The 27,650-nt window shown below is 45.0% G+C and overlaps 1 protein-coding gene across 1 annotated transcript; it reads left to right on the forward strand.

Moving 5' to 3' along the window:
* Positions 1-797: 797 nt before the first annotated feature.
* Positions 798-27,108, forward strand: map4k2 (mitogen-activated protein kinase kinase kinase kinase 2). Its single transcript, XM_030723090.1, has 32 exons — positions 798-890; positions 1,371-1,428; positions 2,312-2,402; positions 2,702-2,766; positions 3,577-3,632; positions 4,531-4,578; positions 4,666-4,708; positions 4,843-4,915; positions 6,082-6,213; positions 6,318-6,380; positions 6,507-6,588; positions 8,092-8,208; positions 9,234-9,312; positions 13,341-13,399; positions 13,492-13,541; positions 17,364-17,402; positions 18,067-18,100; positions 19,410-19,566; positions 20,353-20,519; positions 20,688-20,729; positions 21,038-21,122; positions 21,526-21,605; positions 21,752-21,812; positions 21,885-22,008; positions 22,124-22,182; positions 22,271-22,374; positions 23,263-23,440; positions 23,522-23,593; positions 23,669-23,755; positions 23,838-23,908; positions 24,016-24,071; positions 25,189-27,108. The coding sequence occupies exons 1-32, from the start codon at positions 798-800 to the stop codon at positions 25,274-25,276; spliced, it is 2,613 nt and encodes an 870-aa protein (XP_030578950.1). The 3' UTR covers positions 25,277-27,108.
* Positions 27,109-27,650: the final 542 nt, after the last annotated feature.

The following is a 27,650-nucleotide window of genomic DNA, read 5'->3' on the forward strand; positions in this document are numbered from 1 at the left end:
CTCCTGTCGCCAGGTTATTGTTCCAGCTGGGTATTGATAACTATCATTAAGCTGGCTTCTCGGCACCTGTCTTACCTTCTGGAGGTATTTGGCTGTGGCTGGCCTTGATAAATCTCCATCATGGTTCCCGTTTGTCCCGTGAGATACTCAGATACTTGGAGCTGTCCTCGATGTCTTCCATCCTGCCTTCTAGCAACTCCACCCTCCCTCTCTCTGACACCACACTTAACAGTCTGATCCAGTGCCATCCCAGTGGTCTCGCTGGAGATCCCGGAGAGGTGGATCAATGAGTCAATGTCTTGCTCACTCCTAGCATACAGCTTGATGTCATCCATATACAGGAGGTGGCTGATGGTCACTCCACTCCTGAATCCATAATCACATCTACTCTTTCTGATGAGCTGGCTTGAGGCCTGAGAAGAGCAGTTACTGGGACAGTGCATCATCTTGGTCTATTTTGCACTCGATGGCACCATCCAATTGCCCATGTTGTCTTTCACAGTCCCATTGAGTTTCTGATGAATGTTAGCACTGTTGTATAGTGCCAGGCACTCCAGCATCCATATTTAGATTGTCTATTGTCTAAGATATTTTGGCGACAGACATGTAAAAACATTAAACTTTATGTTGTCATGAAATGAGATCAGCACAGCCCGGGGACTCTGTAGTTGCCTAACCATTACCACATTTGGGTAGTGTGACCTCTGCAGTGTGCTCTGCAGTGTGAAATGATGGAGGCCCGTTTATAGTTGTTGTGCACAGCAAAACGTGTCTCGTCCGGGGTACAAAGCAGCGAGATGCCAGCTGTGAGAAAGCACCTCACCCAGGCGTTCAAAACCACTGCAGCGCTCTGCCGCAGCATCGGCATGCATGTGACGCATGTTACACAAGTATTCCTGTCTGCTATGTGGTTTGACACCAGATGTACACTCCTCAAGTCAGCCTGTTGTTTCATCTGAGAAAGATTTGCCTCAGTGACATGACACTTGACAATGATTGTTTAGGAGGTTGGAATTAGACGGCAGCAGTGAGCTGGTTGGGTAGTTGATGTCTGATAGTCCATCTTCTGGCTGAGGTCTCACTCAAAGGGGGGAAAATCATGCTGGATACCTACGCTGATATGGACTGGGAAATGTGTTTGAATGAATGCCAAATCGTTGGATTATCAAATTTAACAGCATGCTCTAATCTCTGTCATAAAATCTTATGGTCACATTTTAACAGTAAAAATGCTCTGTTGTAAGAACGGCTCATAAAGTCTGCGTTCTTAGCTCAGCTTGGAGCAGATATATAAGCTGGTTACTGATTTTTTTTTTTTTTTTAATGCGATTATGGAATTTATTATATGAGCTGTTTTTCTTTGCTTTCAGGCTCGTAACATCAGGACTTCTGAACTGGCAGCTATCAAGATTGTCAAGCTCGACTCAGGTATGCTAGCAGCACACACACACGGTGCAGAATCACAGGCGTGCCGCGGCGAGGCGTGTACAGCGCTCCTCCCAAAGAACCGGTCAGATTTCAGTGAAACTCGCACACAATGATCCACTAATGAGTCTCCACCTGAACAGGTCACAACTGCTGTTGGGTTTGAACCTTCATTGCACGCTCATTCCAGTTTCACCAGATTCTGGCTCTTGATGTGCTCACCAATGTTCACTTCAAACCATTTAGCAAAGTTATTAACATCAGATTCTTGATGTTAATAACTTTGCATGCACAACATGATAAAGAAAGAACTTAATGAAATACCAAATTGGGTTAACAGCGTATCGTATACTTGCTAGATGTGGCGATCACAGGGGCAGGGCTTCTGTGGTCGACTCTCACAGTTAGTCACCATGAGTAACATCGTTTTTAGATGCTCTCATCTGTCAGTGTAAAGCGTTGAATTGTTTCTGAATATCTGTAAGTTGAAGTTTCATCACTTTCATGTCTTCTTTTTGGACTTTTTTACTAAGCAACACGTTTTGCACTGCAAAGGATTTTATTGGGCTTTGTCCCATGTTGGTTTGTATTGGAATAAAGTAAGTGAGGGAGTCCTGTTTTACCTCAGAAATGAAAGAATGTGGACCTGTCCTTGAATAAGTAACTAATGAATCAGTTTGAGTGGTGGGAAAAACAGAGCATTCATGGTCCCATCATACAGGAACACTCTGATGCAGGTTTTTTTCCACAATTTTCCACTGCTGTATTTCTTGCACCGTGGATAATGCCACCAGTTCACCCACTCGTCTAACGCTGTGCTTTACTGACCTGTAATTGTGTGAAGTCCTGAGTCATTAAACCCTCACTGTGCTGTCTGTGTGCTCAGGTGATGACATCACCCCCATCCAGCAGGAGATTACGATGATGAAGGAGTGCAAGCACAAAAACATTGTGGCTTACTTCGGCAGCTACCACAGGTGCTGAGTGTTTCCTGATGTGAGGAATTTCTGGGATTGTCGGAGGACTGAAATATGTGGAATTTGACTTTCCTCGTGCCCGCACTGCTGCTGGATTCCTCTCCCACTCTTTCTACTGCTTAGTTACATTGTTGGCCCGGCAGCTCGTGCATGATACTGTATGCGTGTGGGCGCAAATGCATCAACTTCAATATGTTAAGGACTGCCTGCTTCTAAGTATTTCTCTGTATTTCACAATGTCTGCAAAGCAGCACGCAGCAGGCATGTAAAATAAAAGCTGTGTGTGTGTGTCTCTGCAGAAACACCAAGCTGTGGATCTGCATGGAGTACTGCGGCGGAGGCTCCCTGCAGGATATTTACCACGGTACAAACACACAATTTTAGCAGAACCTTCAATTCTTGTTTAAACACACCACATCTACTAACCTCTTAATATCTGGAGTGGGAGGAGCCACAGTTCACAGTAGCCCTGATGCTTTGGGGAGGGGGGGGGTTTCTATATTCTAAGTTTTTATTGCATTTAACAAGAGAAGCTAAATGAAGGAAGTAGGCAGTTTATAGTTTCTTCCTGATCAGCTGAATTGGCAGCTATGATACCGCTCACCTGGGGAACAGAACTTTAAGGGCCCTGTGATCCAGGATTCACCCCACCTCTCCCAGCTGATGGGCTCGGCCCCGAACTGGATAATTACTGGCCATAGATTCAGTTTGCATGTTCTTCTGTGAACCAACAAATATGTAACACAATAAAAAAGGCTGTATTTCTGACTGCGAGGCTAACATATCCTAGAATAACCCGTGAAGATACTCAAAAAAGAGAAGAACAAGAGTTCAACCCGCACGTTCTGCCAGTGCGGGTTGAACCAGAGCAGGACTTGTCTGGGAACAACTACAAACCCTAAATTTGCTTTCCAAAAACAAAAGCTGGATGTTCTGTTTGTTTGTGTCTCTGCACAGAACTCCAGGCTGTTTTAAGAGGACTATATCTGACTCTGAGCGAGACAGCTGAAACATGTCTGACTACTGTAATCACCACGTTGAGTCATTTGAATAGTCAGTGTAAAGCAGATGTGGAAGTCATGCCTGAAATCCGGTCCCGCTCTATTTTTAGCAGTGTACCTGTGGCTCTCTCAGGCCGAGCGGCAGCGCTATTAATCAAACTCTTTTTCCGCAGTGACGGGCCCCTTAAAGGAGAAACAGATCGCGTTCGTGTGCAGGGAAACCCTCCAGGTAAGGCAGCTTGTTGCTGTTGCACTGCTGACACGATGAGTCATGTGTTTTTCCCAGTTTCAGAGCAGCTAAATAGTCTTTAGCCTCGCCAGACCACTAAGTGCACCGTAGTGGTTCTGTGAAGGCTGCTGCAGCAGAACGTGATCAATGGTCTGGTCCTTATATAGCTCTCTTCTGTTCTGACTGACTCATGCAGCAGTTTAACTTCTTCTAAACAATCACACACACAGAACCCAGTGGATGCATGGATGGGGTTCAGGATCTTTCCCAAGTACACTTTGACATGCAGGTGGGAGGAGCTGAGGATCGAGCCACCGACATTCTGGCGGTGGTGGACAACCCTTTGACCTCCTGAGACCTCCTGATTTCCTTTTGTGACCTTTTGAAAGCTTTTGTTGGATAACCAGCTTTGCTGAATTATGCCAGAAAGAAAGTGATCCAGTGGACGGTCTTCTGGCCTCAGCTGTAGATACAAAATATTATATTTCTAAAAATAGAACCACTTTCACTATTGTTGCATTGCTACTAATATACTGCAGTCAAAGCACACTAAGGCAACCAATGTAAACCTAAAGAAATATACACAGTCAGCAAAGATGACTAGAGGAAACATACCTCAGTAAAGAACATTAAAGAACCTCAGAGCTGAACTTACATGCAGTACTTGTACCACCAGACACTTCCTGTTATATGCTGCTCATTACAGTTTATTAGCTTTTAATACCTCTGAGTTTACTAGCACAAGCTGTGAGCAGCTGTTAGTTTCTGGGTTCAGCAGGTCAGCAGCACTGAGCTCATTCAGCAGCTACCTGTTTTACTAGTTCGGTGCTTGAAAACAGTGCGTTACACAATGATAATAAAACGCAAACAATAATCAGCTGATTTCCATCTTTTCCAGGGGTTGTATCACTTGCACGAAACTGGTAAAATGCATCGGGACATAAAGGTACAGCTGCTCCTGTTTCATAGTGATGGTCAGACTGTGGGTCACCCTGTAAACACAAACTTGGATCTGTGTGCGTTCTCTTTGCAGGGAGCCAACATCCTTTTGACAGAGCGTGGAGACGTGAAGCTGGGTCAGTGGAGATCTCTGTCACACACATTTGCAGTGATTATCTAACCACTCACACCCACCGAGTAGGTTTAAATAGACCGTCTATGCTGGATTTGAGCTGCACTGTGACCCTGTGTGTCTCCTGTGTGCGTCTAGCTGATTTTGGAATCGCAGCAGAGATCAGCGCCTCGGTGGCCAAGAGGAAGTCATTTATTGGAACCCCGTATTGGTAAGATGTGCCATTCTCGCTGTTTTTGCACGAGGGCTGCAACTAATCTCACCGTGCTCGGTGGCTTTATGTTTGAGCTTTTATTTTATTTGTAGGCAGTAATAAAAAAAACAAAACAAAGGTCTTTCACTCATCGACTGTGGTGCATGTGTGGACCTGGAAATTTGAGGGGATCGCAGGCCTGTTGTTGGTTTGTTGGACTCAGACTGCACATATTCTGTAACTAGTTAACAGTCTCGCTCGTTATTGGAATTAACCAGACAAATCGCTCCGCCACAATAGCTGTGGACAGGCTGCTGCTGTACTGGAGAACCTACAGAACCGCAAGCAGTCTGCAGATGAACCAATCACCTGTAGAACCAGGTGAACCCACCAGTCCCGCCAATGAGGAGGAAATTGGGGTGGACACTCCCAGCATCCTCAGCAGCATCTAAATGACCCTTTCAGACTGTCATGTTTGTCATGTATCTCCTGGATGAGATACTGGGCCTCGCTCAGTGACATGTACATAGAAATATTCACATGCAGAATTACTGTAGGATTTATGGTGTGCATGTTATCTCCATACCGTCCCACCCTTATATAATGCATTAGTCTTATATAGCGATTTTCTAGACACTCAAAGACGCTTTACAATTTCATGCACTATTCATTCACACCTCAATCATACTTGGTGGTGGTAAGCTACTGATGTAGCCACAGCTGCCTTGGGGCAGTGTGACAGAGGCGTGGCTGCCAATTTGCACCTACGGCCCCTCCGACCACCACCAAACACGCAACCACATTCACACTTAGGCAATGTGGGTTAAGTGTCTTGCCCAGGGACACAATGACAGTATGCACTCAGACGGGGACTCGAAGCAGCAGCCCTCCAGTTGCAAGGTGAGCACCTGCTCACTGCGCCACTGCCACCCATATGAGGATGCTCTAAGTGGGAATTGTGGGCCACAGTCACTCCAGGGAAAACAGTGGTTGCAGACTGCTGTGTGACCAAGATTATTGCAGTGATGAACCTTTGAAATGGTCACTTCCAACACGGGGATGAGGTCTGAGATCACTCGCAGTCAGCTGTTGTCTTTGGTGCATCGAGATGGCGATAAAATGGCGATAAGATGGAATCGGTCTGAGTTGTGCATACACCAGTTTGTCTCTTCCTCTCTAACCAGGATGGCTCCAGAGGTGGCTGCAGTGGAGAAGAAGGGCGGCTATAACCACCTGTGTGATATCTGGGCTGTCGGCATCACTGCCATTGAGCTGGCAGAGTTGCAGCCGCCCATGTTCGACCTGCACCCGATGAGGTGAGTCAGCACAAACAGCTGGACAGAGACAAGCTTCAGACACTCTGCTTGGCTGCTGCTCGGACATTTTCCTGTCCAGTAACATGTGAAACAATGTTTTTCAGAGCGCTGATGCTGATGTCCAAGAGCAGCTTTCAGCCTCCAAAACTAAAGGATAAAACCAAGTGGTGAGTGTGACGCTGCTCGTCTGCAATCAGAGAGCACAGGGATCAGTATTTTTCTCCTGCCGATCTGATCAATATCTTCCTGATTGCTGATACATCCACACATTCTTTGTCTTCCTCTGCCTGCAGGTCTGCAAGCTTCCAAAGCTTCGTGAAGATGTCTCTCATTAAAAGCCCTCGTAAACGGCCCTCAGCTGAGACGCTGCTGCAGGTTAGATAGCCTCATATAGGCTCTGCTGTACGTGCAGTAGCTGTAAGTGCAGCTTCTTGTTCTGTTGCTAACATTTGCACAAAGGGAGAGAGCTGGCTGAGACGGTCCTTTCACACCTGGAGCTATTCAGTAAAAGAACACATGCTGAGAGTCAAAGCAAAGCACACAGACATCAGATGAAGTGGGTTCAAAAACATCCGAGCCCCCGGCCCGTGGGTCGCCTGCTCGGTTAGAGCTTCATCCCCCTCCTCCGTCAGCTGTCGTGGGACGAGAGGTGGGGGTACACCCTGGACAGGGAACCCTGGCAGGCACAGGCAGAACTTCGCACAGTGGGTCTGAGCCCTGAATGTTCCTGCTGTGTGGCCGCATTGCTAACCACTGTTAACTTACATTGATAGCTACATGGTTGCTGTGTTCATGGAGCACGTTTTGCACCATATCTGTCACGATCCTGGCTCGGAGACCCAGCGTTCCCAGTTTTTGGGACTCTGTTGCTTAAGATCTCTGTAATTCTTAGTCTGTTGTGGGTTTACAGTTTGAGTTGTGTACCTTTTGTTCAGTTCCTGTTTGGTTTTTTTCATCTGTTTCCTCTGATCCTCTTAGTTTAGTACCTGAGTTATGTTCCTGATTACAGTTTATTGCGTTCCCTGAGTTCCTGTGTTTTTGTCTTGTTGTCAGTCTGAATTTGTGTCTTGCTTAGTCACTTCCTGTTTAGTTTGGTCAGGCGTGCCTCTTTGTGTGCAGTTTTGTTTGTTTCGTTAGTTCACCTTTTGTTAGTGTCCTGTTTTCTTTTTCACATCATCCCTTCATGGTTGTGTGTCCTTCTGTCCTGTGTTTCCATGCATATGGTTTCATATTTTGTTGACCACAATAACCCCGAGAACCTCAGTCCTGCATTTTGGGTGCAGCCCTGTTCACACAGCTGAAATCATGGCAGTATCACTGTGTGAGGATCCCACAGTTTGACCGCTCAGAGAAGAAGAGCCTTGTATCAGGATCAGTACAAATCCGGCTTCATTCACCTGTTTGTATGGTCACCTGTGATGAATCATAATGCACTGTGATGCAGAATCAAGAGGCTGCAGGATGCATGTAGAAGCCTGCATGTAAACATTATCACCACGATCGTTGTGGTTTGTTTAACTTTCCTGAGTCAGTTTCATGACCATGAAGGGTCTGAACATGGGCTGCAGGCTGGCTACTTGTAGCTGACCTTGTAAACATCATAGTTTAATCAGAATAAATTCAAACACGTTTGTGTGCGTTTGGAGATTTCTGAACTGCATCGCTCACAGACTGCAGGCTGCAGTGGTCAAATGAAGTAAGTAAAACAGTAAAATCTGGGTATAAATGTTGCTTTTTCTTTCACTTGTTGCTGCAGTGTTTCCTGTTTTAAGCAGCACCTCAGTTATTGTTTAGTTATACTACTGTAAGACAATGTGAAAGTGAGATCTGAGATTATTAATATCATTTCCTGTGAAGACATGTGGCTTCTTTCTTTAGCACCCGTTTGTGACGCAGCTGCTGACACGTAACCTCATCATTGAGCTGCTGGACATGGCCAACAACCCTGAGCTCCACGCCCCCCACGCAAACACTATGGACGACATCGAGCTGGAGGTCAGTTCAGAGAGTGTGCACTTTGAAGTAGCTCAACTCTTTGGTCATGCTGACTTTCAGCTGTGATTCAAGAGCATTAATAAAAGTGTTGCATTGACTGTTCATGGAATTACAACCGTTTTCAGAGGCTCAAAAGTAAAAGACAGTTGACCTTCCAGGTGAGGCCTGCTCCCTCTGTGTTTCAGGACAAATTAAGTAGATTAAATATCTGCAGTGTTGAGCTTGTATTTGCTAACTGTTCACTGAAAGTCTCAGTATGAGGTTCAAAGAGAGGAAAAATGCAAACAAACACTTTAGGAGCAGAGAAATCAACAGTTCAGTTCAGATGTATTTATACAGCACCAGTTCACAACAATCAGTCACCTCAAGGCGCTTTATACTGGAAGGTAAAGACCCTACAATAATACAGAGAAAACCCAGCAGTCAAACTGGCCTCCTATGAGCAGCACTTGGTGACAGTGGGAAGGAAAAACTCCCTTTAAACAGGAAGAAACCTCCAGCAGAACCAGGCTCAGGGAGGGGCAGTCATCTGCTGGGACCGGTTGGGGCTGAGGGGGGAGAGAGACAGGACAAAAGACACGCTGTGGAAGACAGCCAGAAAACCAGAAAGTTTCCTAATTATCTATAAAGCCCACATCAGACAGGCAGCAGCTAAACATGTCACTGCTGGTCAGATTGGGTTTCACTCAAGAGCATGCAGACGTCTAAAGGAGCCTGATGGAAGGAGAGAAACACATCAGGATCCAGTCATGTGTGGGTGCTAGTGAAACCGGGTCAGAGTGTTTATTGATGATGTGTCTGCTGATAGAATGATTCAAAATGGCTGTAATTCCTGAGCAGGTCATTCAGTGCTTTTGTTAATCCGCTTGAATTGATTTGAAATGCACTCTGTTGCTGCACAGAGGTGAAGATTATCCGGAAGCTTACAGATCTCTGTGCGTTCTAACGTGTACATGGGAAACCTTGGATTGAGTCATTTCCACAGTGACTTGTGTTTTATGGTGTTTGCTGTGTTGTGTTGACAGATCGGGGAAATGGCTCCTGATAAGATTCAAGCAGCAGGGAAACGCCAGGCTGTAGAGAGGACGCTGTCTGAAGAGCAATGTGAGCTCCCACCCCTTACACACACACACACACACACACTCTCTATCCTGTAGGTGGTTTGCTGCCTGTCACAGGAGCAGATTCCTGGGCTCATCACAGTGAGATCACCTGCTCTGGTACCATGAAGGGAATGCAAACATTGTGTGGTTTGTTCTACACCATGTGTGACTGTATGGGTGCATGTGTACATATATGTTAGCTGTGCTTGGAGAGTGGTTTCATTGTACCATTGCACTCAGTGAAGCAATCTCTAGAAAATGAATGAGGACAAAAGCCCTTCAGTGAGCCTGCTGAGGGGCTGAACTCGTTCTGTAAGCCATCCATACATGTGGGACAGAGGCTTCATCAGAGGGTGGCTCTGAGAACATGCCTGCTGTGTGACGGACAGTGCTACCTCTATGCATTTCCCAGGGTGACTTCACACTGCTGAGATGCCCGTGGGCTGCTTGTGTTCCTGGTGTGTGTGCTGTGATAGACTGGCTTCACACACCAGATCATAAATCGACCTGGTGTTGACCTCAGCTTCCCTTACATGCAGCATGCTAAACGCAGCCACATAAATCACAAACACCCGCACCTTACTATGACCAGTATGGGTCTAAAGCAGTGCTGTACTAGGCAGATGCATGTATATCTGTGTACTGTATCTGCATATCATTAGAGGGTATTACACCTCAGTGCTCTTTGGTATTGATAAAATTATTTCTGTGGTAGCAGGTATCACAGTCATTGTCTTATTTAGTACACATTTTAAACAGTGAATTAAACAGTGAATTCAGTACATATTTACATTCTTCCTTTGTAGGGCAGAAAAGCAGAGATTGGTTAAGTTGGCCTTCACTGAGCTTTGCTATGCAACAGGAAGGTGTTGGCATTTTATTGCATGTTTATGCAAGATGATCTGCATGCAGTAGCATGAAGCATGCAACCGCTGACTGCTGGAAATGTGGAAGAATAAGTCCAAAGGAATCCAAAGGATGTACTTTGCAGAGGTGGTTGAACAGGGAGTTTAGAAGCATGCAAAAAAAACAAACTTTAAAATGTTGACGGGACTTTTCTGGACCCCTCGTATGATCAGCTTTAAGAAAATACTTTGGACTTCTTATAAGAGGTAGCATATTTTAAGTCGCAGGCATTCAGCAACAACTTTTTAAGTAACTGAGCCGAAACAAGCGAGCAGCTTCCGGTTTCTGGTTCAGTAATTTCCTCATCTTCTGCTTCAAAGCTGAAGTGTCATGTGACAGCTCGGCTCTCTGGAGAGTCCGTTTCCTCCTTTCACATCACAGTGAAGTCATTAGGGAAACTGAAGCAAGGCGCTTAAAAAAAAAAAAAAAAAAGCTGCTCTGCAGATCTGAACTGAAAAATGAAGTGACCTCTTTCAGTTCTGCGGTTTATGTTTCAGGACCTGATAAACATCGTCTGGTCTGAGCAGGTCTTAGGGCCACAGCAAAGCAGCACATCACACTGTGTCATTTATATCACAAAAACCAGAGAAAAACAGAAGCAGTGAGTGAATAATTAATAATCAGATGCATTTGATTAACTGGTCGTCAGCAAGTGTGAGCACCTCTATAAAAGCTGAAGTTTCAGCGCTGCTCTGGTCTGAAGCATTCAGGTGTGTGTTCACGCCCAGGAGGAAATCATCAGCGGTCGTCTGAGAGAAGCAACTGCTGCTGCCCATCAGTCCAGGAAGGGTTAAAATTTCCAGACAATCTGAAGTCCACTTTTTTATGTGTATCATTTTTTTCCAAAAGCAAACAATGATGTAAAGCAGTCAGAAAATTGACAAATCACAGTGTCGTTAAATCTATCAGCTCGATTGTTGACAGCGGCTCAAAGCAGGAAGCTCCGTTTGGGATGCTCAAGGACAGGACAGTCAGAGGTTAGGACACACTCACCTATTAGTATGAATGGGTGAGTGATGCTCTTATGTTACACAGTAAGTTTGCAGTTTGTTAATGTGGGTGGATCTGGTCATTTGCTGCTGTGCTCCAAACACGCAGCTCCGGTCTGTCACTGCGCACATCAGTGCCGCTCATTCGATATGAAACCGTGACTTCCCGGTCATAAAGAGACTTACAGTAAACCTCAGCAGGGCTCAGTAAGGAAGGCAGCCGAGGGAGCGCTGACTCCCTGCAGTTACTGCAGCACATAATGATTTAGCTCAGCTTTTCTCTGTGAGCACAGGAAATACAGTACCAGTCAAAAGTGTGTCCAAACTTTACCATCAGACATGGGGTGCCACCAGATGCTGTCCTTGGGCCGCCTTCCTTTTCTTTTTACCTCAGGTAACATAATTTGGGCCCTGACACTTGATACCTTTAAATTAGCACTCCTGCTGAGAGATCAACTACGTGGTAGGTTCAGCCTGTATGTTACTCTGTCTGAAATGCAATTAAAAATGTAACTTGGACTGGGTATTAATTCAGACTGATCAGGCATAACATTATAACCACCTGCCTAGGCTTCTTTATCAAGTGGAAATGTAAAGGAAGGACAGGAAATAGAGTGGGAAGGAAAAACTCCCTTTTAACAGGAAGAAACCTCCAGCAGAACCAGGCTCAGGGAGGGGCAGCCATCTGCTGAAGGGAGAGAGACAGAGATTAATAATAACTAATGATTAAATACAGAGTGGAGTATAAATAGAGTGAAGAGAGGTGACTGAAAAGAAACACTCAGTGCATCATAGAACCCCCCCATCCCCCCCAGCAGCCTAGGCCTATAGCAGCATAACCTGATCCAGGTTATGCTGCTATAACCAGGGTCACCTGATCCAGCCCTAACTATAAGCTGATCATAAAGGAAAGTTTTAAGCCTAATCTTAAAAATAGAGAGGGTGTCTGTCTCCCGAATCCAAGCTGGAAGCTGGTTCCACAGAAGAGGCGCCTGAAAGCTGAAGGCTCTGCCTCCCATTCTACTCTTAAGTATCCGAGGAACCACAAGTAAGCCAGCAGTCTGAGAGCGAAGTGCTCTGTTGGGGTGATATGATACTATGAGGTCTTTGAGATAAGATGGGGCCTGATTATTCAAGACCTTGTATGTGAGGAGAAGGATTTTAAACTCTATTCTAGATTTAACAGAGAGCCAATGAAGAGAAGCCAATATGGGAGAAATCTGCTCTCTCTTTCTAGTCCCTGTCAGTACTCTAGCTGCAGCATTTTGGATCAGCTGAAGGCTTTTCAGGGAGCTTTTAGGACAGCCTGATAATAACGAATTACAATAGTCCAGCCTAGAAGTAATAAATGCATGAATGAGCTTTTCAGCATCACTCTGAGAAAGGATGTGTCTAATGTTAGAAATATTGCACAAATGCAAAAAAGCGGTCCTACATATTTGTTTAATATGTGCATTGAAGGACATATCCTGGTCAAAGATGACTCCAAGATTTCTCACAGTGTTACTGGAGGCCAAAGTAATGCCATCCAGAGTAAGTATCTGGTTAGACACCATGTTTCTAAGATTTGTGGGGCCGAGTACAAGAACTTCAGTTTTATCTGAATTTAGAAGCAGGAAATTAGAGGTCATCCAGGCCTTAATGTCTTTAAGACAATCCTGCAGTTTAACTAATTGATGTGCATCATATGGCTTCATTGATAGATAAAGATGAGTATCATTTAGTGATGGGAGGTCTGGCTCTTTTGGCTTTACTGCCTTAGAAGAGTTCTTCATTTAATATCACTCTGAGGATATTTTAGCCTAATTTATCAAATATGAATGGTGTGTGTGTTGTAAGCAATGTTTTTATTCAGCATTTTTCATAAAAGCCGAATTTTTCTGCATTTTTTTTTTATTACACAAAAATACAGTTACTACTGTTTAACATTCTAATCAAAATTTTAAATGAACTGAACACAGAACCACAGCCAACGAGTGACCAGTCGAGCTGAGCGTGTAACTCTGTTTCAAAGGCTGCAGATTTCACTCACAGATGGCCTGCAGAGTGCACCGCAGGGGGAATCAGTGCACCGTAAACACCGTGAAAGTGCCTGGACTGCGTGATAAACCACACTGTTGTGTTCTTTTTGCAGTTGATCAGATGAAGTTTGGGCCCCCGCTGAGGAAAGTCACAGAGCCGTATCCTGACTTGGTAATGCACTTTTTCTGCAGGTACGCTGATGATATCCGGTTCATGACAGCACATGGATTTGACCAAAGGGGGTGTTTGTGTTCTCCTTTCAGCAGGGCTGCTATGATGACTGGAGTCTGTCTGGAGATGAAGGAAACTCACCGTAAGCCTTCTGCCTTCGTCCTGCCTTCTCCATCTTCAGTTACTTCTGAAATATCTTCTCTTGCTGTTGAGGTGTCACAGTCAAAATTCAAATTAGCTCACTGTTGGAGTGCCATTGTTCACCACAACACAATCAGATCATTTTAAATTGTTGTTGCCAGATTGGATCAGCTGGAGAGGGACTTTATTCTGCAGTGATTGTTACTCCACCGCCATGTTGCTGGTATGTGGGTGGCTGTGGGTCAGGGGGTAGAGCAGGTCATCTGCTAATCGGAAGGTTGGTAGTTTGATCCCTGGCTGAAAATACCAAAAAGAAAAGCAGCAGATTCCCAGGTAAAAGCTGGAAACATGGTGGTATTATTTTCTAGGGTGTAGCACCGTAAAGGTAAAACGATTTATCCATACAGTAAGAAAGGTTATTATCCGCCATAGATGGAAAAAGGTGAAAACAGCTGAAAATATTCATTTACAGGTTCAACCAAGGCCAAAATTCCCAGAACAGTGCAGAGTAACCTTTAGGAAAAACAAACAAAAAGACATTTATTTATTCTAACTCCCTAAAATAACTCATTTTAACAGGAGAAAACAGTACAAAAAAAAAAAGGCTTCTGTGCTGTTTGCAGTAAGAGTGAATGAATCTGTTTGCACCACAAAACTAAAAAAACTGCAGCTGCTGGGCCCTTCCACAGGAAACCTGCACCGTGGGTTTGGAGGCAGAGAACAGGCCCGGGATGCTGCTGTGAGGAGCTGTCAGGGAAGAGGTGCAGAACCAGGCAGATTTAGGTGGCAGGGTGTTTGCTTTACCAGCAGCAGAGAGTGAAAGAAGGTTTTTCACTTCATTTCAGTGTTTTCAGGGGTCTTGGCTCATCTACCTCTATGTGACAGATGAGCCAGTATTTTTTAGATACAGGAAACAAAGGAATACTTTACCAGTCAACTGTACATACGGTGTATGTTCATAACAGTCCTACCCTCCAGCTCATCCAATCTACCTGTGGGTGTTTAGTCACAGATTGTGGGAATTAAACAGTATCTGATGACGTACTACCAGGTATCAGTTAAAATGAGGGGGAATATACGCTCATTGGCCACTTTATTACTAGTAATGGGTTGGACCATTTTGGTTTCAGAGCTGCCTTCATTCTTCAGGCCATGGATTCAGCAAAGTGCTGGAAATATTCCTCCGAGATTTTGGTCCATTCTGACATGAGATAGCATCAAATGGACGATTGCTGCAGATGTCAGCTGCACATCCACGATGTCCATTTCTCATTCTACCACATCCCAGAAGTGCTCGACTGGATCTGAGTAGTGAACTTACTGTGATGTTTAAGAAAAGAGAAAATAGGAACACAGTGGTCATAAAGGCATGGGCACGGTCAGCAGCAGTACTCAGATAGGCTGTGGTGCTCAGGGGCCCAAAGTGTGCCAAGGAAATATCACCCACACCATCACACCGGCACCACCAGCCTGGACAAGGAAGGATGGATCCATGTTTTCATGTTGTGAGTGCTAAATTCTGACCCTACCATCCAGAATTGGAGGCGCATCAGACCAGACTAAGTTTTTCTAATCTTCTGTTGTACAGTTTTGAGGCTGTGCAAACTGTAGCCTCAGTTTCCTGGAGTGGCACCTGTCCTCTGCTGCCGTAGTCAGTCTGCTTCAGTGGGTTGGGCGTTTAGAGATGCTGTACACAGACAGAACCGATACTCACTGGATATTTTCTCTTTTTTTGGACCGTCCTCTGTAAACCCCAGAGATGGTCATGTGGGAAAATCCCAGTAAATCAGCACTTCCTGAAATACTCAGTCTGCCAATTCACCTAAATCACCTTTCGTCCCCATTCAGCAGCTCATCAACCAAGTCTGTGTTAATGGTAAACAAGTGTAGCGAATAAAGTGGCCAGTGAGCGAATATTTACAGATAAAAAATGGTTGCAATATTGAATTTCTTTTTCAGAATTTAATGACTATTCAAAATGATGATATCTGCATATAGGTCTCATTTACAGATATGAAAATAACTGTACATGCATGCGTCATGGGCATGAATATCATGGTAATTTTGGGCTTTTAATTCTTTTTTTTTTCCAGGCTGGAACGATTGTACAGCATGCATCTTTACTGCCTTTAAAAAAACAAGAGTTGGGTGCACAGCTTTGAGTTCATTTGGGATTTTCTCTAATCCACACAGGGTCAAAGTATACATACAGGTACAGCAGGACGCAGCCTGCTGCTACTCTCCATTTCAACTTGTGTCAAAGTGCAGAATTCAAACTCTAGTTTTTAAACTGTGTTTGTAGACCAAGTAAAACCAGACTCGTGATAAATGCTTTATGCCGTGCTTAATATTGTCGACACATTTGATGTCCATTTGGTGCAGGAAGAAACTATAAAAATGGGATATTCCCACTCAGAAAGTGTTTGCAAGCAAATAAATAAATAAATACAAATCATGACATCCCCTTTCCTATTGGTGGAAAAATGCACCACATCAACCAATCAAAAAGTTGCTGGTTTGGTTGCTGAGGTACAGGTGAAAGTTGTGAGGGTGAAACAGCGATCTTGATAGTGAGTTTTGAAATTTGTGACATTTGGTGTGTTTGGAGTGTGTAGTTGGTGTGTTTAGTGTAGTGTAGTCATAGACGAGGCAGATGCTGCCAAACATAAACCATAAAACTTTTCTCCAGAAAGCATCTGGCTTGTCCTTGTGGGCAGCTGCTGCTGGGACTCTGACTTCAGTTGTTAGCATAGATTTTGACGCATACCTTTTGGTGCGTCCGTCTGTTGAAGGATGGTGTCCTGACAGTCCTAAACGTGGCGCAGAGCCTTATGGTGCTCACCCAGGACTGCACCTTGGCTGGAGATAGAGCCTTCCTTACAGGATCCATGTCCACTGCATCCATTGCTGGCCAGATCATTCTGGCAAGCTCACGGACACCTGGACAGACGTCCAGAGCACGGTGGTCAGGTTGAGTGAGCCACAGTCTCCACATCTTCCTTCCTTTGCTGGTATTCTCAACATGAGTACACGCAAACACAACAATTATCGGAGTCATGAATTGAGTGGAGCCAAGCTTGTTTTAGTGCTGGCAGTGCAACGATCTAACGCTGGCTGAGGAGAAATTCCAGTCTCTTATAGTCGGGGCTCAGTCGGCTCAACAGCAGAGGAGACAGAAAAGAGAGCAAGCCGCCCGGGAGGGCTCGGGGACCATGACAGTCCTGTCATCTGAGGGTGACAGTTTGGGTCTCCTTCCAAATAATGTGTTTGAACTGATGATCATGGAAACTGCAGCTGTTTAAAAATGGCTACAATCTATAATTCTCCTCCTTAGAGCTTCACACTGGTCAGTGAGTGTATCTTGTGTATACTGGCCAAGAGAACCTACCACTTGTAGTCAATGATGATCACTAATGAGAAGTTAATTGGCCTTGTGAAGTTAATATGCGCTGTAGAACCTGCAGCGCCACTTAATAAAAGATTTAATTGAGTGTATGTGTATATTAGAGCCAGTGTGGATTAGAGAAAATTCAACATCATTCCTCCTGAGAAAAAGAAGAGTTTAAAGAAACCCTTAAAACCCCAGTATTACTGTGACATTCATGCCCATGATGAGTGTAAACTTCTGACCACAACTGCATATAATCGTTGCTACAGCAATCATTGAGTATTTGACGATAGATTAAACTGCAAATATCGTTTAATTTGGCACAAAGCGTTGGTGGTCTAAGCTGAAGTGTAAAGTGGAAGTAGAGCTCTGGTTCATTCCTTCTCGGGCCGTTCAGGCCTCTAGTCAGATAAACACCAGGTCTTCCTGTTGCAGGAGCCTGTTGGAATGTGTGGAGCAAGCTCTGCAGCTGAGGTAGGCCATGTCCATTAACTCTAGCCTTTGCTAACAGCAGCGTCTCCCCAGCCTACCTGAATTTACCTGAAATAAGCCGCTTGTGATGGAATTATTATGACGTGAAAATCAGCCAGTGTCTTGGATGTAATCAGTGTGGTTGTGCTCACTCTTATCTAATCCCAAACCCCACGAGCTGGGTGGAGATTCGAGTTAGCACAAAGCTACTGGTTTTAACGCCTTTGGGTTTATGTTACCTCTTCACTGACGTGATGCTGATTCCCTCAATTTACACAGAAACTACAGGTTTTTTCTGGTGCAGCAGTTTTTTTTTTTCCCTTCCTTTTTCGGGAACCATGATGTCAGTGGGTGTGGGAGGGGAACCATATGCATGTCCTGCATAGGATTTGATTCCCGTTAACCTGTCAGCATGTGGGCTGGGTTTCAAACTGTTTCCACAGCAGCACCGCGTCAGTGAAAGACGGGTATTTGCCTGCTTTGTTGTGGTGTTTCCGTCCGATTTTTTTTTTTTTTTGTTCATGTCCTGCTTTTAGCCAACCCTCAGCATCTCCAGCACCTGCTTCTGTCTCCAGATTGTTTCCATCGTGCTTGATTTGGATTTCATTGTATGACATCTTAGATTTTGAGAACATGACCAGGACACTGTTGCTCCTTTGTCTTCCAGGAGTTTAACCATCAAGAGAGTGCCATCTACTGATGTGAGTGTGAACGTTCTACCATAAACTGAATCTGCGTGTGTTTGTGTATGACTCTACTGCTAGATTTAATTGCTCACTTGGACAAAGACAGTGAGACCTGGAAGGGTGTGAATGGGAGAAACAGCCTGCCTGATCTGAACCCGAGTGGTGTTCTGTTATTGGACTAATGTGCAAACCACAGTTTGTCCATAACGAGCACCATGTTCAAACATAAGGATGTGCATGTAGCACCAGGACATAGGTCACAGGTCGATTTTATACGGCCTGCACCTTTTGTCTAAGAATCTGTTCTTTTCAGTCCGTCAGCACAAGAAGTGAACAGAGTCCAGTGTGCAGTTCCTGTTTTTAACTCATGGAGGCTGGTTCGTGTGACAGATGTCTGCCAGCTGCCTTAAAACATTAAAATAAGAAGACTGAGTGATGGACCAATCAGTGGCACTCTGTGCTATGTGATGCCATGGGCTTGGGTGGGGGGTCATAGGTGAAACAGAGGGCTCTGCAGCTTCACTTCAGCTGTCATGGCTACAGCAGGCAGGGAAAAGAAAGTTGATAGTGAAGGTTTCCAGGAAAATGAGTGTGTCTGCCTGATTTGCTTTGAGACTGCCGCCTTGTTTGAGGAACATAATGTGCAGAGACACTATGAGACAAACCATGCCAACACACGTGACAAGCTGTCAGAGTGAAGCAGCTCCAGGACAGCTGAGCCGCACAGCAGCAGTTCGTTTCCACGGGCCCGTGAGTCAAATGAAAGCAGCACCAAAGCTGTGAAGTGGCTGAACACGGAAAACCTTTTTCAGAAGGCGCGTTTATTAAAGACTGTAATGAAAACAGCAGAACGCAGAGAAGAAGACGGGATGCTGATTTTGATGACGTTTATTTTAGTAGCCAGATGCCAGAACTGTCAAATCCAGAATGACTGGCACGCTTGACTTTTTGGAGCCAGCATTGGCTCCAGGGTAGGCCTTTTTTTTTTTTTTAATCACTCATAGTAGTCTGGCCCAGTTTCCTTGGGAGACAGTAGCAGGGGTAAATGGCCCTTGACTGCATAGCTCCTGGGAACACTCAGGAATGTAAACCTCTCCCTCCACCACGATAAGATGGCAGTGCTGGAAACGTTTTATCTCACTTATATTTACTGCTGTTTTCTGAATCAATCTTTTTGTGTTGGTAGTAATTACGGGTAAAACAGAGACATTATTGCATCTGCTGACCATGCAGGAACAAAAACATTCGGACATGTTGTGTGTATAATGTTGATATTTCCAATAAAAAGACCAAGGTTAGTGACATGTTTGCTGCTGCTTCTCAGGGAGGCAGAAAGAGTGCTTTGTTCAGTCCTTCTACAGCCTCCCTGCCGGCCTTCAGCTTTTTGAGTCCCAGCGCAGAGGACAAAGACGCGACGCTGAGACCGAGCTGTACGCTGGGCCCAGACACCGCTGTCACAGCTGACTCCACCTCCACCACAGGTACGGCTTCCATCACTTCCATCCATCTTCCTGTCATAGGGAGTGCAGCCAGCTCCCACAATGCCCAGTTAAGTCATCTGTTTATTTTTGTGCTGCACCTCAGCAGCTGTTAGTGTCTCCTCCTCACCTGCCATCATAAGCTGGTTGTACTCAGTGGTGTGTTTTTGCTTTAAACAGTGAAACAAGTGTGTTGTTTCCATCTCTAACTGGAGCAGTTTTCTTGCATATCTCAGTGAAGTGCTGGTGACGTAGCTGCCTTCAAGGCGCTAAATCATCATCAGAGGCTGTAGCGCCGCGCTTACTTTCAGACGTGTCTGAGCTCGCATCGCTGTTTTCTACTCTAGTGAATGTCAGTGCACGGCATGGTTGCATCACTGACATCATGATATGAGACTTAAGATTTATACCAGTGCTATCACAGACTGTATGATCTGGCACAGCCCTAAATGGGAGTCATTAATTGCTACAGGAGTCTCAGTCTTGGTAATACACAAAAACTCGTCACACATCTACATACATCCACTGCTCTTCATATGTACAACTATACAAACAAAACTATAACTAGAAAAAAAAGTACAGGGTGAGTTAATATATGCAAGTAAACTTCAAATATTAGGATAAGTTTACAAATATAAATTGAGCAGGGATATGGTTTGCATTTGCACTCTTATGTGGGGCCCCCTCAAATACACGATGAAGTGATGGTGTACGTTAAGGGCCAGTAAAAGCACATGAAGAGAGAACTGGAAATGACCGTGTCCCACAAAAGCCTCTGTCTCTCATTAGCCTTGGCCAGGTACTCAGCCACCCAGGACATCAGACAGGGCTGCAGTGAGCGGTGTCTGCCTGCAGAGGGCGCTGTGACAGCAGAGACGGTTGCTGCCTCCTCGCCCAAAAGAGAGACCCCACTGTCACCAGAGTGGAGCACGCTGAGGAGAAAGACCAAGGATGATGTGAGTTGAAGCCAAACACCCGTGTGGTCACAAGCATCTGTGTGATTCTCTAACCTAATAACGAGCTAATGATCGGATCCTCTGAAGGTCACACTGCAAACCGTGTAACCAAACGAAATCCTGATGTGTGATGCTTGTTTTGTAATGTGTAACCTTTGGGATTTTTAGAGTGCTGACTGTCATGGACTTCCTCCCACCCCTCAAGTCCATGTAAGTGTGAAGTTTAACAGTATGTGGCCTACAAAACCAAACAGCTGGCTAATGCTTTCATGGCTTCCTCACACACAGTAGTGGGTTTGATTCCAGCCTGGCAGAACACATTTGGGAACCTCAGCCTCCTCTTACTGCTTTTACTAGTGTTTGGACTCACTGATGTGCAAACTGGCTTGTGCAGCTTTGACTGTAAAGCGTAACACGGCGGCCTGTTTGGCTTTGTTTGAAAGATATCGTACCTAAACTGAAGAGTCACTCTAAACATGCAGACCACAAGTGACTCAGTCGCTCTGCTGCTTCTCCAGATGGGAGCCTGCTTCTCTAAAGTCTTCAACGGTTGTCCTCTGAAAATCTACTGTGCTGTCACCTGGATTTTTCCCAAAACCAGAGGTAAGTGCTTTGGTCTCTTATTCCCTAAACCTCTAAAGATGCCGTGTGTCAGGTCGTTTGTGCCGAGTGCTCTCTGTGCTGTCGGTCTGATTCAGAGCAGACGCTCAAAGTCAGGGGGGAAATCCGAGATGCACACAAGGAAGAAGTTGGGATTTGAGGCTATATAAATAAAATTCAGTTGAATGGGACTTCCAGGGATATAGCAGGAGAACTGGGAGTGGTACATTTCAGCACACTTTTAAAGGTGAAATCAGCCAAACTGAAAACATTTCAGTTTATAGCTGCAGTCTCTGAACCTTTTGATCCCACAGTGATGGTGATGGTGATGATGGTGATGATGGTGATGGTGTCGTGTTGATAGAAATGTCTTTATTCTCCATCCTATAAACATTTTCCTCCTTAGATCAGTATCTTATTCTTGGGGCAGAAGAAGGCATCTATACACTGAACCTGAATGAACTTCATGAAGATACACTAGAAAAGGTAAGAAACATGTGTGCCTTATACACTATATTGCCAAAAGTATTCATATATAAGTAGTATATATATCAGGATATTTGAGGTGATCTGCCATTACGCAGCACACGGTAACGTCAGTGACCCGTTCTGTGTTTTCACTCTTCCCACAGCTCCTCCCTCAGAGATGCACGTGGCTGTACGTTATGAACAATGTGCTGATGTCTGTATCAGGTAACTGCCGATGTTTCTCTCAGCGGTGTCCGGTGGATAACCTGCCGCTCTAACAAAGTCTCCTTCCTGCAGGGAAGTCGTCCCAGCTGTACTCGCACAGCCTGCCAGCCCTGTTTGAACAGAAAGGACATGTGCAGAAGAAACACAGCAGTCTGTCACTCGGCACCAACCGCTTCACCGAGCGGATCAGCCTCAGGTACGACAGGCCATCGCAGATGCTGGCAAAAAGTAGGAGTGCTGCAGGTGCAGCAGTATTCATGTCGTTCATGATGCTAGACCTAAACAGTGACCTGGTGTTCTCTTGGCCACAGAAAGTTTGCCATATCTGTGAAGATTCCTGACACTAAAGGCTGTAGGAGATGCAGTGTTGGTAAGTGATGCAGAGTTTCTCTGTCAGTCATTTTTTTTCAGGGATAACAACAACAGAGGCTTGATCTCTCGCTCTCTCTCTCCTTCAGCTCGAAACCCGTACACAGACAGCACGTTTCTGTGTGGGGCGGTCCCGTCCGGCCTGGTTTTACTCCTGTGGTATGAGCCTCTGCAGAAGTTCATGCATCTAAAGGTTTGTACAGTTATGCTGAACTTGTCAGCTGATGTGCGCATCCTGGGCGTCCTTAAGAGTACAAACCATGTTTCCCTGTTCCCAAATGCAGTCCAGTCATTAAACCTGAGTTACATGCAGTAGAAAGACGACATATCAGAAGCTGAAACTGAAAGCCAGCATCCCTGATGGTGTCGGGGTCATTAGGTCATGCAGTGGGGTAACTTGTGTGCAAAGACTCCATTAATCCTGAACAGTACATACAGGTTTTGATCAACTTATGCTTCCATTTCTGGTGACGGTCTTGCAACATTTCATTAGGATAAATACAAAGTACGGTGTCATGGACAGCTGAGTGTCAGGCAGGATATGCAGACCCCAGAGACAGGACTTAAACTTGAAAGGCAGCTGGGCAGGAAACAACACAGGAAGCAAAACTAAACACAGCACACAAGAAAGAAGGAAGTAGTAAAAGTAAAACAGGAAACAGGTTGACACAGAAACGTGGACTTGACACAACTCCAATCTCATTGTACATCCTGTATAATGACAATAAAGGCATTCTATTCTATTCTCTTGTATTCTATTCAACACAGGAAAGGCAGACACACACAGAAACAGGGAATCAAATCTAAACTGTAACCAAGAATAAAGCTTAACTAAACCAAGACGGCCTGAAGATACAAAAAGTGTAAAACTCACAAAGAACCAAGAATCACACAGTCATAAAACAGAACCTAAAAAGACCAAAACAGGAAACGCTGGATCCATGACCTGCAACAGTGCACGTGTTCTGACAGCTCTGTAGTTGACCGTCACGTCTGAGTCGCTGTTTCCTCAGCAGTGAAAACCTGTCTGATTTTAGTGAATCCGTCTAAAATGTAACCGTTTTTGTCGTTTTTTTCTCAGCACATAGCGATCAGGCTTCCAGACTCTCTGCCCGTATTTGAGCTGTTGGTGTTGGTAACAGATGAGTTTCCTCAGCTGTGTGTTGGCGTGAGAAACTGCAGTGACCACGAAGCGCCGACCGGCCAGCAGCTCCAGTTTGATATCGTAGAGCTGAACGGCGCTCCCGTTTCAGCACCAGGTAGGACAGTTGCTTCTCCACCAACTTTGTGATGCTCAGCGTCAAGCTTCAACTAAACTGGTCCTTGTTACCGTGCGTCAGCAGACAGCGGAGGACTCAGAGCCGTGCAGGTAACCCAGATGGACCGAGACACTGTTCTCATCACCGTGGAAAGTAAGTCTCTTTACATGCTGTGAGTCTTCCAGATGTTTTATGTGCTCGTTCTGAATCCGGATGCTGTTTGGACAGGAACTGTGAAGATCGTGAACCTGCAGGGGCTTCCATCCAGAGAGCTGGCTGCAGAAATGGTCTTCGACTTCCCCATTGAGACACTAGGTAGACACAATGACGTGAGAAACGCACTGAATGAGAGCTGATGTCTGTGCTGAAAGCTGAGTGACACCTCCTGTTCTCTCAGTCTGCTTACAGGACAGTGTGCTGGCTTTCTGGAAGCATGGCCTCAAAGGGAGGAGCTTTCACTCGGATGAGGTGAGTGTCCAGTATACACGTGTGCCAGGCTGGGACTGAGCTCAGATCAGGGGCTCATCATTCAGTCTGATTCATGTTTGTCAGCTCAGTTTCTGCTTCGTGTGCAGGTAACACAGGAAATCACAGACAAGAGCCGCGTGTTCAGAGTGTTGGGAACAAACAGGTACGTTAACTCTATGCTGACCATATTCATCCATCGCAGAGGGAAATGGAAGTAGTGGAAGTAGTAATCGTGGTAACGGCAGCAGTAATCAGCAGCAGTGTTATAGTTGATAGTAGTGTTATTAGACCTGGAAGTGACTTGTACACATCTGTGTGCAGTCCTCCAAAAAAAACCAACAGTGTCCAGCTCGGATGGTGCAGTTGTGTGAAACGGAGCAGAGGATTTCCTCAGTTTCCAGTGTCATTAAAGTTACCAGCTCCTGGAAAAATCTCCTTTCCTTGGTGCTAGTTTTCTTGAAGCTAGGATTAGACACAGTGCGTTGGGAATTTGGATGTTTGAAATAAAAACTGCAGCAATAAAAATTCCTGGAACACTTTGTAGATCCATGTTTCCCTGACACAGCTGTGCCAGTCAGAGAATATCAGACTGTGATAAAATGAAGGAGGTGTTTGTTTGTTTGTTTGTTTGTTTAGAATTCAGTAAAACACACTCTGGAACTGTTTCAGCTGAATTTGAAATATTCCTGTGATTTCTGTGGTCCAAACTAAGAAACTGCACATTCGTTTTCCCAGTGTTTGTTTTCCAGAATATTCTGGATTGATGTGCAAAACTTTATTTAGAAAACCAGGAGAAATGGTCATTCTTCGGGATATTTTAATTCATTTTGTGAACAATTCATTGGAGACAAACATTTGCTTTGAACCTCTTTCTAATCTGATGAAATGGATCATTGGAAAATAAACTCTGCTAACTTATAAGCTGAAAAATAAAAAAGCAGCACACACATTTGACAGCTTGTATTTATCTTCTTTCCTCCTGTGATATATATTTGAATGTGTTTCAGTTTATTTTTGTATTTCCGGCTTGTTTCCCCTTTTTTGTGCTTTCAGCTCATTTGTTCACTGTTGTATTCAAAGTCAAACTAGAGTAGTGGTAGTAGTAGTAGCAGTAGAGCGTCATCACCTACATACGCAGCAGTGGTGGTGGTGATGGTGGATGTGTGGGAGAAGCTTGTAGTTTGGAAAAACGCAGGTTTGATGTCGGAATTTTGAATTTCCTTTGCTTGTCGGATGATCCATGTGACCTTTCTCCTTTTTTGTTTCCTGGCTGTGAGCAGAGACATCATCCTTCAGAGCACCCCCACTGATGACCCGTCAGCACTGAGCAACCTGTACATCCTGACAGGGCATGAAAGCAGCTACTGAGAGAGGACACGGGTCGGCTCGTCTGCAGTTACAGTCTGTTTCACTGAGGCAGGTCGTTTCCATGCTGGGAAGGTCAGGATGGGATTCTGCTGACTGTCCAAACTTCAACTGTACAAAACACTCCTGTACACAAAGCCCCCGTCGAGGTGCTCAGCAGGGGTGCCGTCAAAGGTTTCAAGCTTTTCTTGTGTATTCAGCTTACCTGCTAAAATCAAACTGTCCTGCTGATGCTAATGGAGACACCACACATCTGCTCTGTCAGCGTGGACTGCAGGAGAACAGGAACACGGCCTCTGTGACATCATTTTGAAGCTTTGAGTCGGGTTTTCTTCTTGCCGTCGCCGCATTTGCTCACTAATGATGGGACCGAGGGGAACAAACTGACACACATCACAGAAAATGAGCTTTTGTTGAGTCCGAGTGTGTTCTCTTTTTGTTTTAGGGGCTTTTATGGTAGCTGCAGTGACCTTTGGTCTCGCATTTAGATTTAGCTCAACATTCAGTCGTATGGTGTAAAGACATTTTCTGTCTGCATGCTTCACATGCACAATATGGACAAAAAGTACTGTGCCACATTATACCCACAGGAGGCGCTCTGCTGTGCTTCCTGCACACTTCCACTTCCATGGGGGGAAGAAAGATCAGAGATAGTTGCAGCAGTGGCACCAGGCTCGAATTCAGCGGGCTCCTCGGAGTGACCCCTTATTTCTCAGGTGTCTGTAAAGGCATGGCTAGGTGCTGGATTTTACACACATGTGGCAGTGGGGCTGAAAACAGCTGAATTTGTAAATTAAGAGGTGTGGCCCAGTTCTTTCTCCATATAGTGCAGAACAGGATGGATGGTTCACACCACTCTGGCCATCTTTTTCTTTGTTACCCTGATATATTTGGAGCAGAGGTCAGAGGTGAGGAGCTGTTAGCTAACACTTGCTTTGGAGAACTAGAATTAGAAACATTAAATCCATAATTCACAGTAATGTGAACTGGGGGTTGCCTGGGATACATAGTTTGGTGAGTCTTCAGGTGCAATGGGCTGTGAGGTGGGGGTTACTATAATGACTCATATGAGTCATTAAACACAGTGAGGAAAGATGTTACTGATGGATGCTCCCGCTGTAGAGCGGAGCGCTCTCAATGTAACCACTGAATAACCACCTCTGCACAACAGACGGCTGACCCCAACACTGCCATGTCTGAAACATGGGAGTCAGCTCTCCCCACACTCATGTGGCGGCTCTCTCTCAACCTCAGATGAATTTGCTCTGTTGAAAACCTCCCACCACACTAGGACATAAAACAAGTGGGAAAACACATGGGAACAAACTGGCAGTAAGGAAACCTTGTGCTTGGAAGTGTACAGTAAGGACAGCAGCTGGATTCCACACGTGATGTAACGTTGTGTTCGCAGCTGATAGGCTGGCTGTTCAGATAACACCAAAATCTTTAAAGAACAAAACTGTGAAGAAATAGCGCGTGCTAACACGTAGATCCTTAACATGAGCGTATTCCAGCTTCCAGCATCATTCCTGACGGAGAACATCTCTGAAACATTTAGTTGGAGGCTGCTGTGGTTGGCTAACCGTAGAACTGGATGGTGCAGCTCGTCCTGACACAAACGTGTGCCTCTTTGACTAAGATGTAAATTCCACTACATGAAATTTTGTGGGTAAAGATATTTATGTTATTTATGGAAAGGATACTGGAACAGTGACACTGACCTTTCCCTGACAGATACTTGAAGTACTGTATGCATATGAGATTTGTTTTTAAAGATGTTTTTTTCTACTATGTGAAGCTGTTATTAACAATACCGTATGGATAGAAATAAAGATTTTAATATCTCTGGAAGCTGGGGGCTTATTTGGGTTGTTCTCCGCTGAATGTGTGGATTGAGATTACAGCTCGACTGCAGCAACAGCCTCATCTCTGAGAATGGTGAATTCTAATTTCTAAAAACATCCCAAATTAAAATTCAGTGTAACAGGAAACATGAAGGCAGTTATTCCAAGCGCAGGCTGAGAAAGGAGGCCACAACTGGATCTGCGAGTAAGCGATGAGCTCTCACACCAACACGTTCTCCAATCACTCGTTTCACCCACACACCTGTAAAGTTTTGTGGTTGTGTTTTGCACAGACAATATTGTGCTGGAAAAAAAATCTGCATAGACAAGCATCTGCCAAAATACTCAATACTTCCTTTATGAAAGTTCCCCGTACTGTTTCTCCAGAGCGTACACAAACACACTCACACTGTCCAGCTCTGCTATAGCAGCTCTATGTGTCACACACTGCTCTGGACAGAGGGGCAAACAGCGGTGCACTGGGGTGTGTGCAGTTCATTTGCTCTCCCTGTGCCTCTGCAGCAGTGTTCCTC

The sequence above is a fragment of the Archocentrus centrarchus genome, unplaced genomic scaffold (genome assembly GCF_007364275.1).
Source record: "Archocentrus centrarchus isolate MPI-CPG fArcCen1 unplaced genomic scaffold, fArcCen1 scaffold_24_ctg1, whole genome shotgun sequence".
In the NCBI taxonomy this organism is placed as follows: Eukaryota; Metazoa; Chordata; class Actinopteri; order Cichliformes; family Cichlidae; genus Archocentrus; species Archocentrus centrarchus.

Coding starts and splice junctions, on each gene's coding strand:
- map4k2 (XM_030723090.1), top strand. CDS start 798: ATGCCAGCTGTGAGAAAGCACCTCACCCAGGCGTTCAAAACCACTGCA. Junction 1,429..2,311: donor GATTGTCAAGCTCGACTCAG/GTATGCTAGCAG, acceptor CTGTGTGCTCAG/GTGATGACATCACCCCCATC. Junction 23,756..23,837: donor CTTCCCCATTGAGACACTAG/GTAGACACAATG, acceptor CTGTTCTCTCAG/TCTGCTTACAGGACAGTGTG.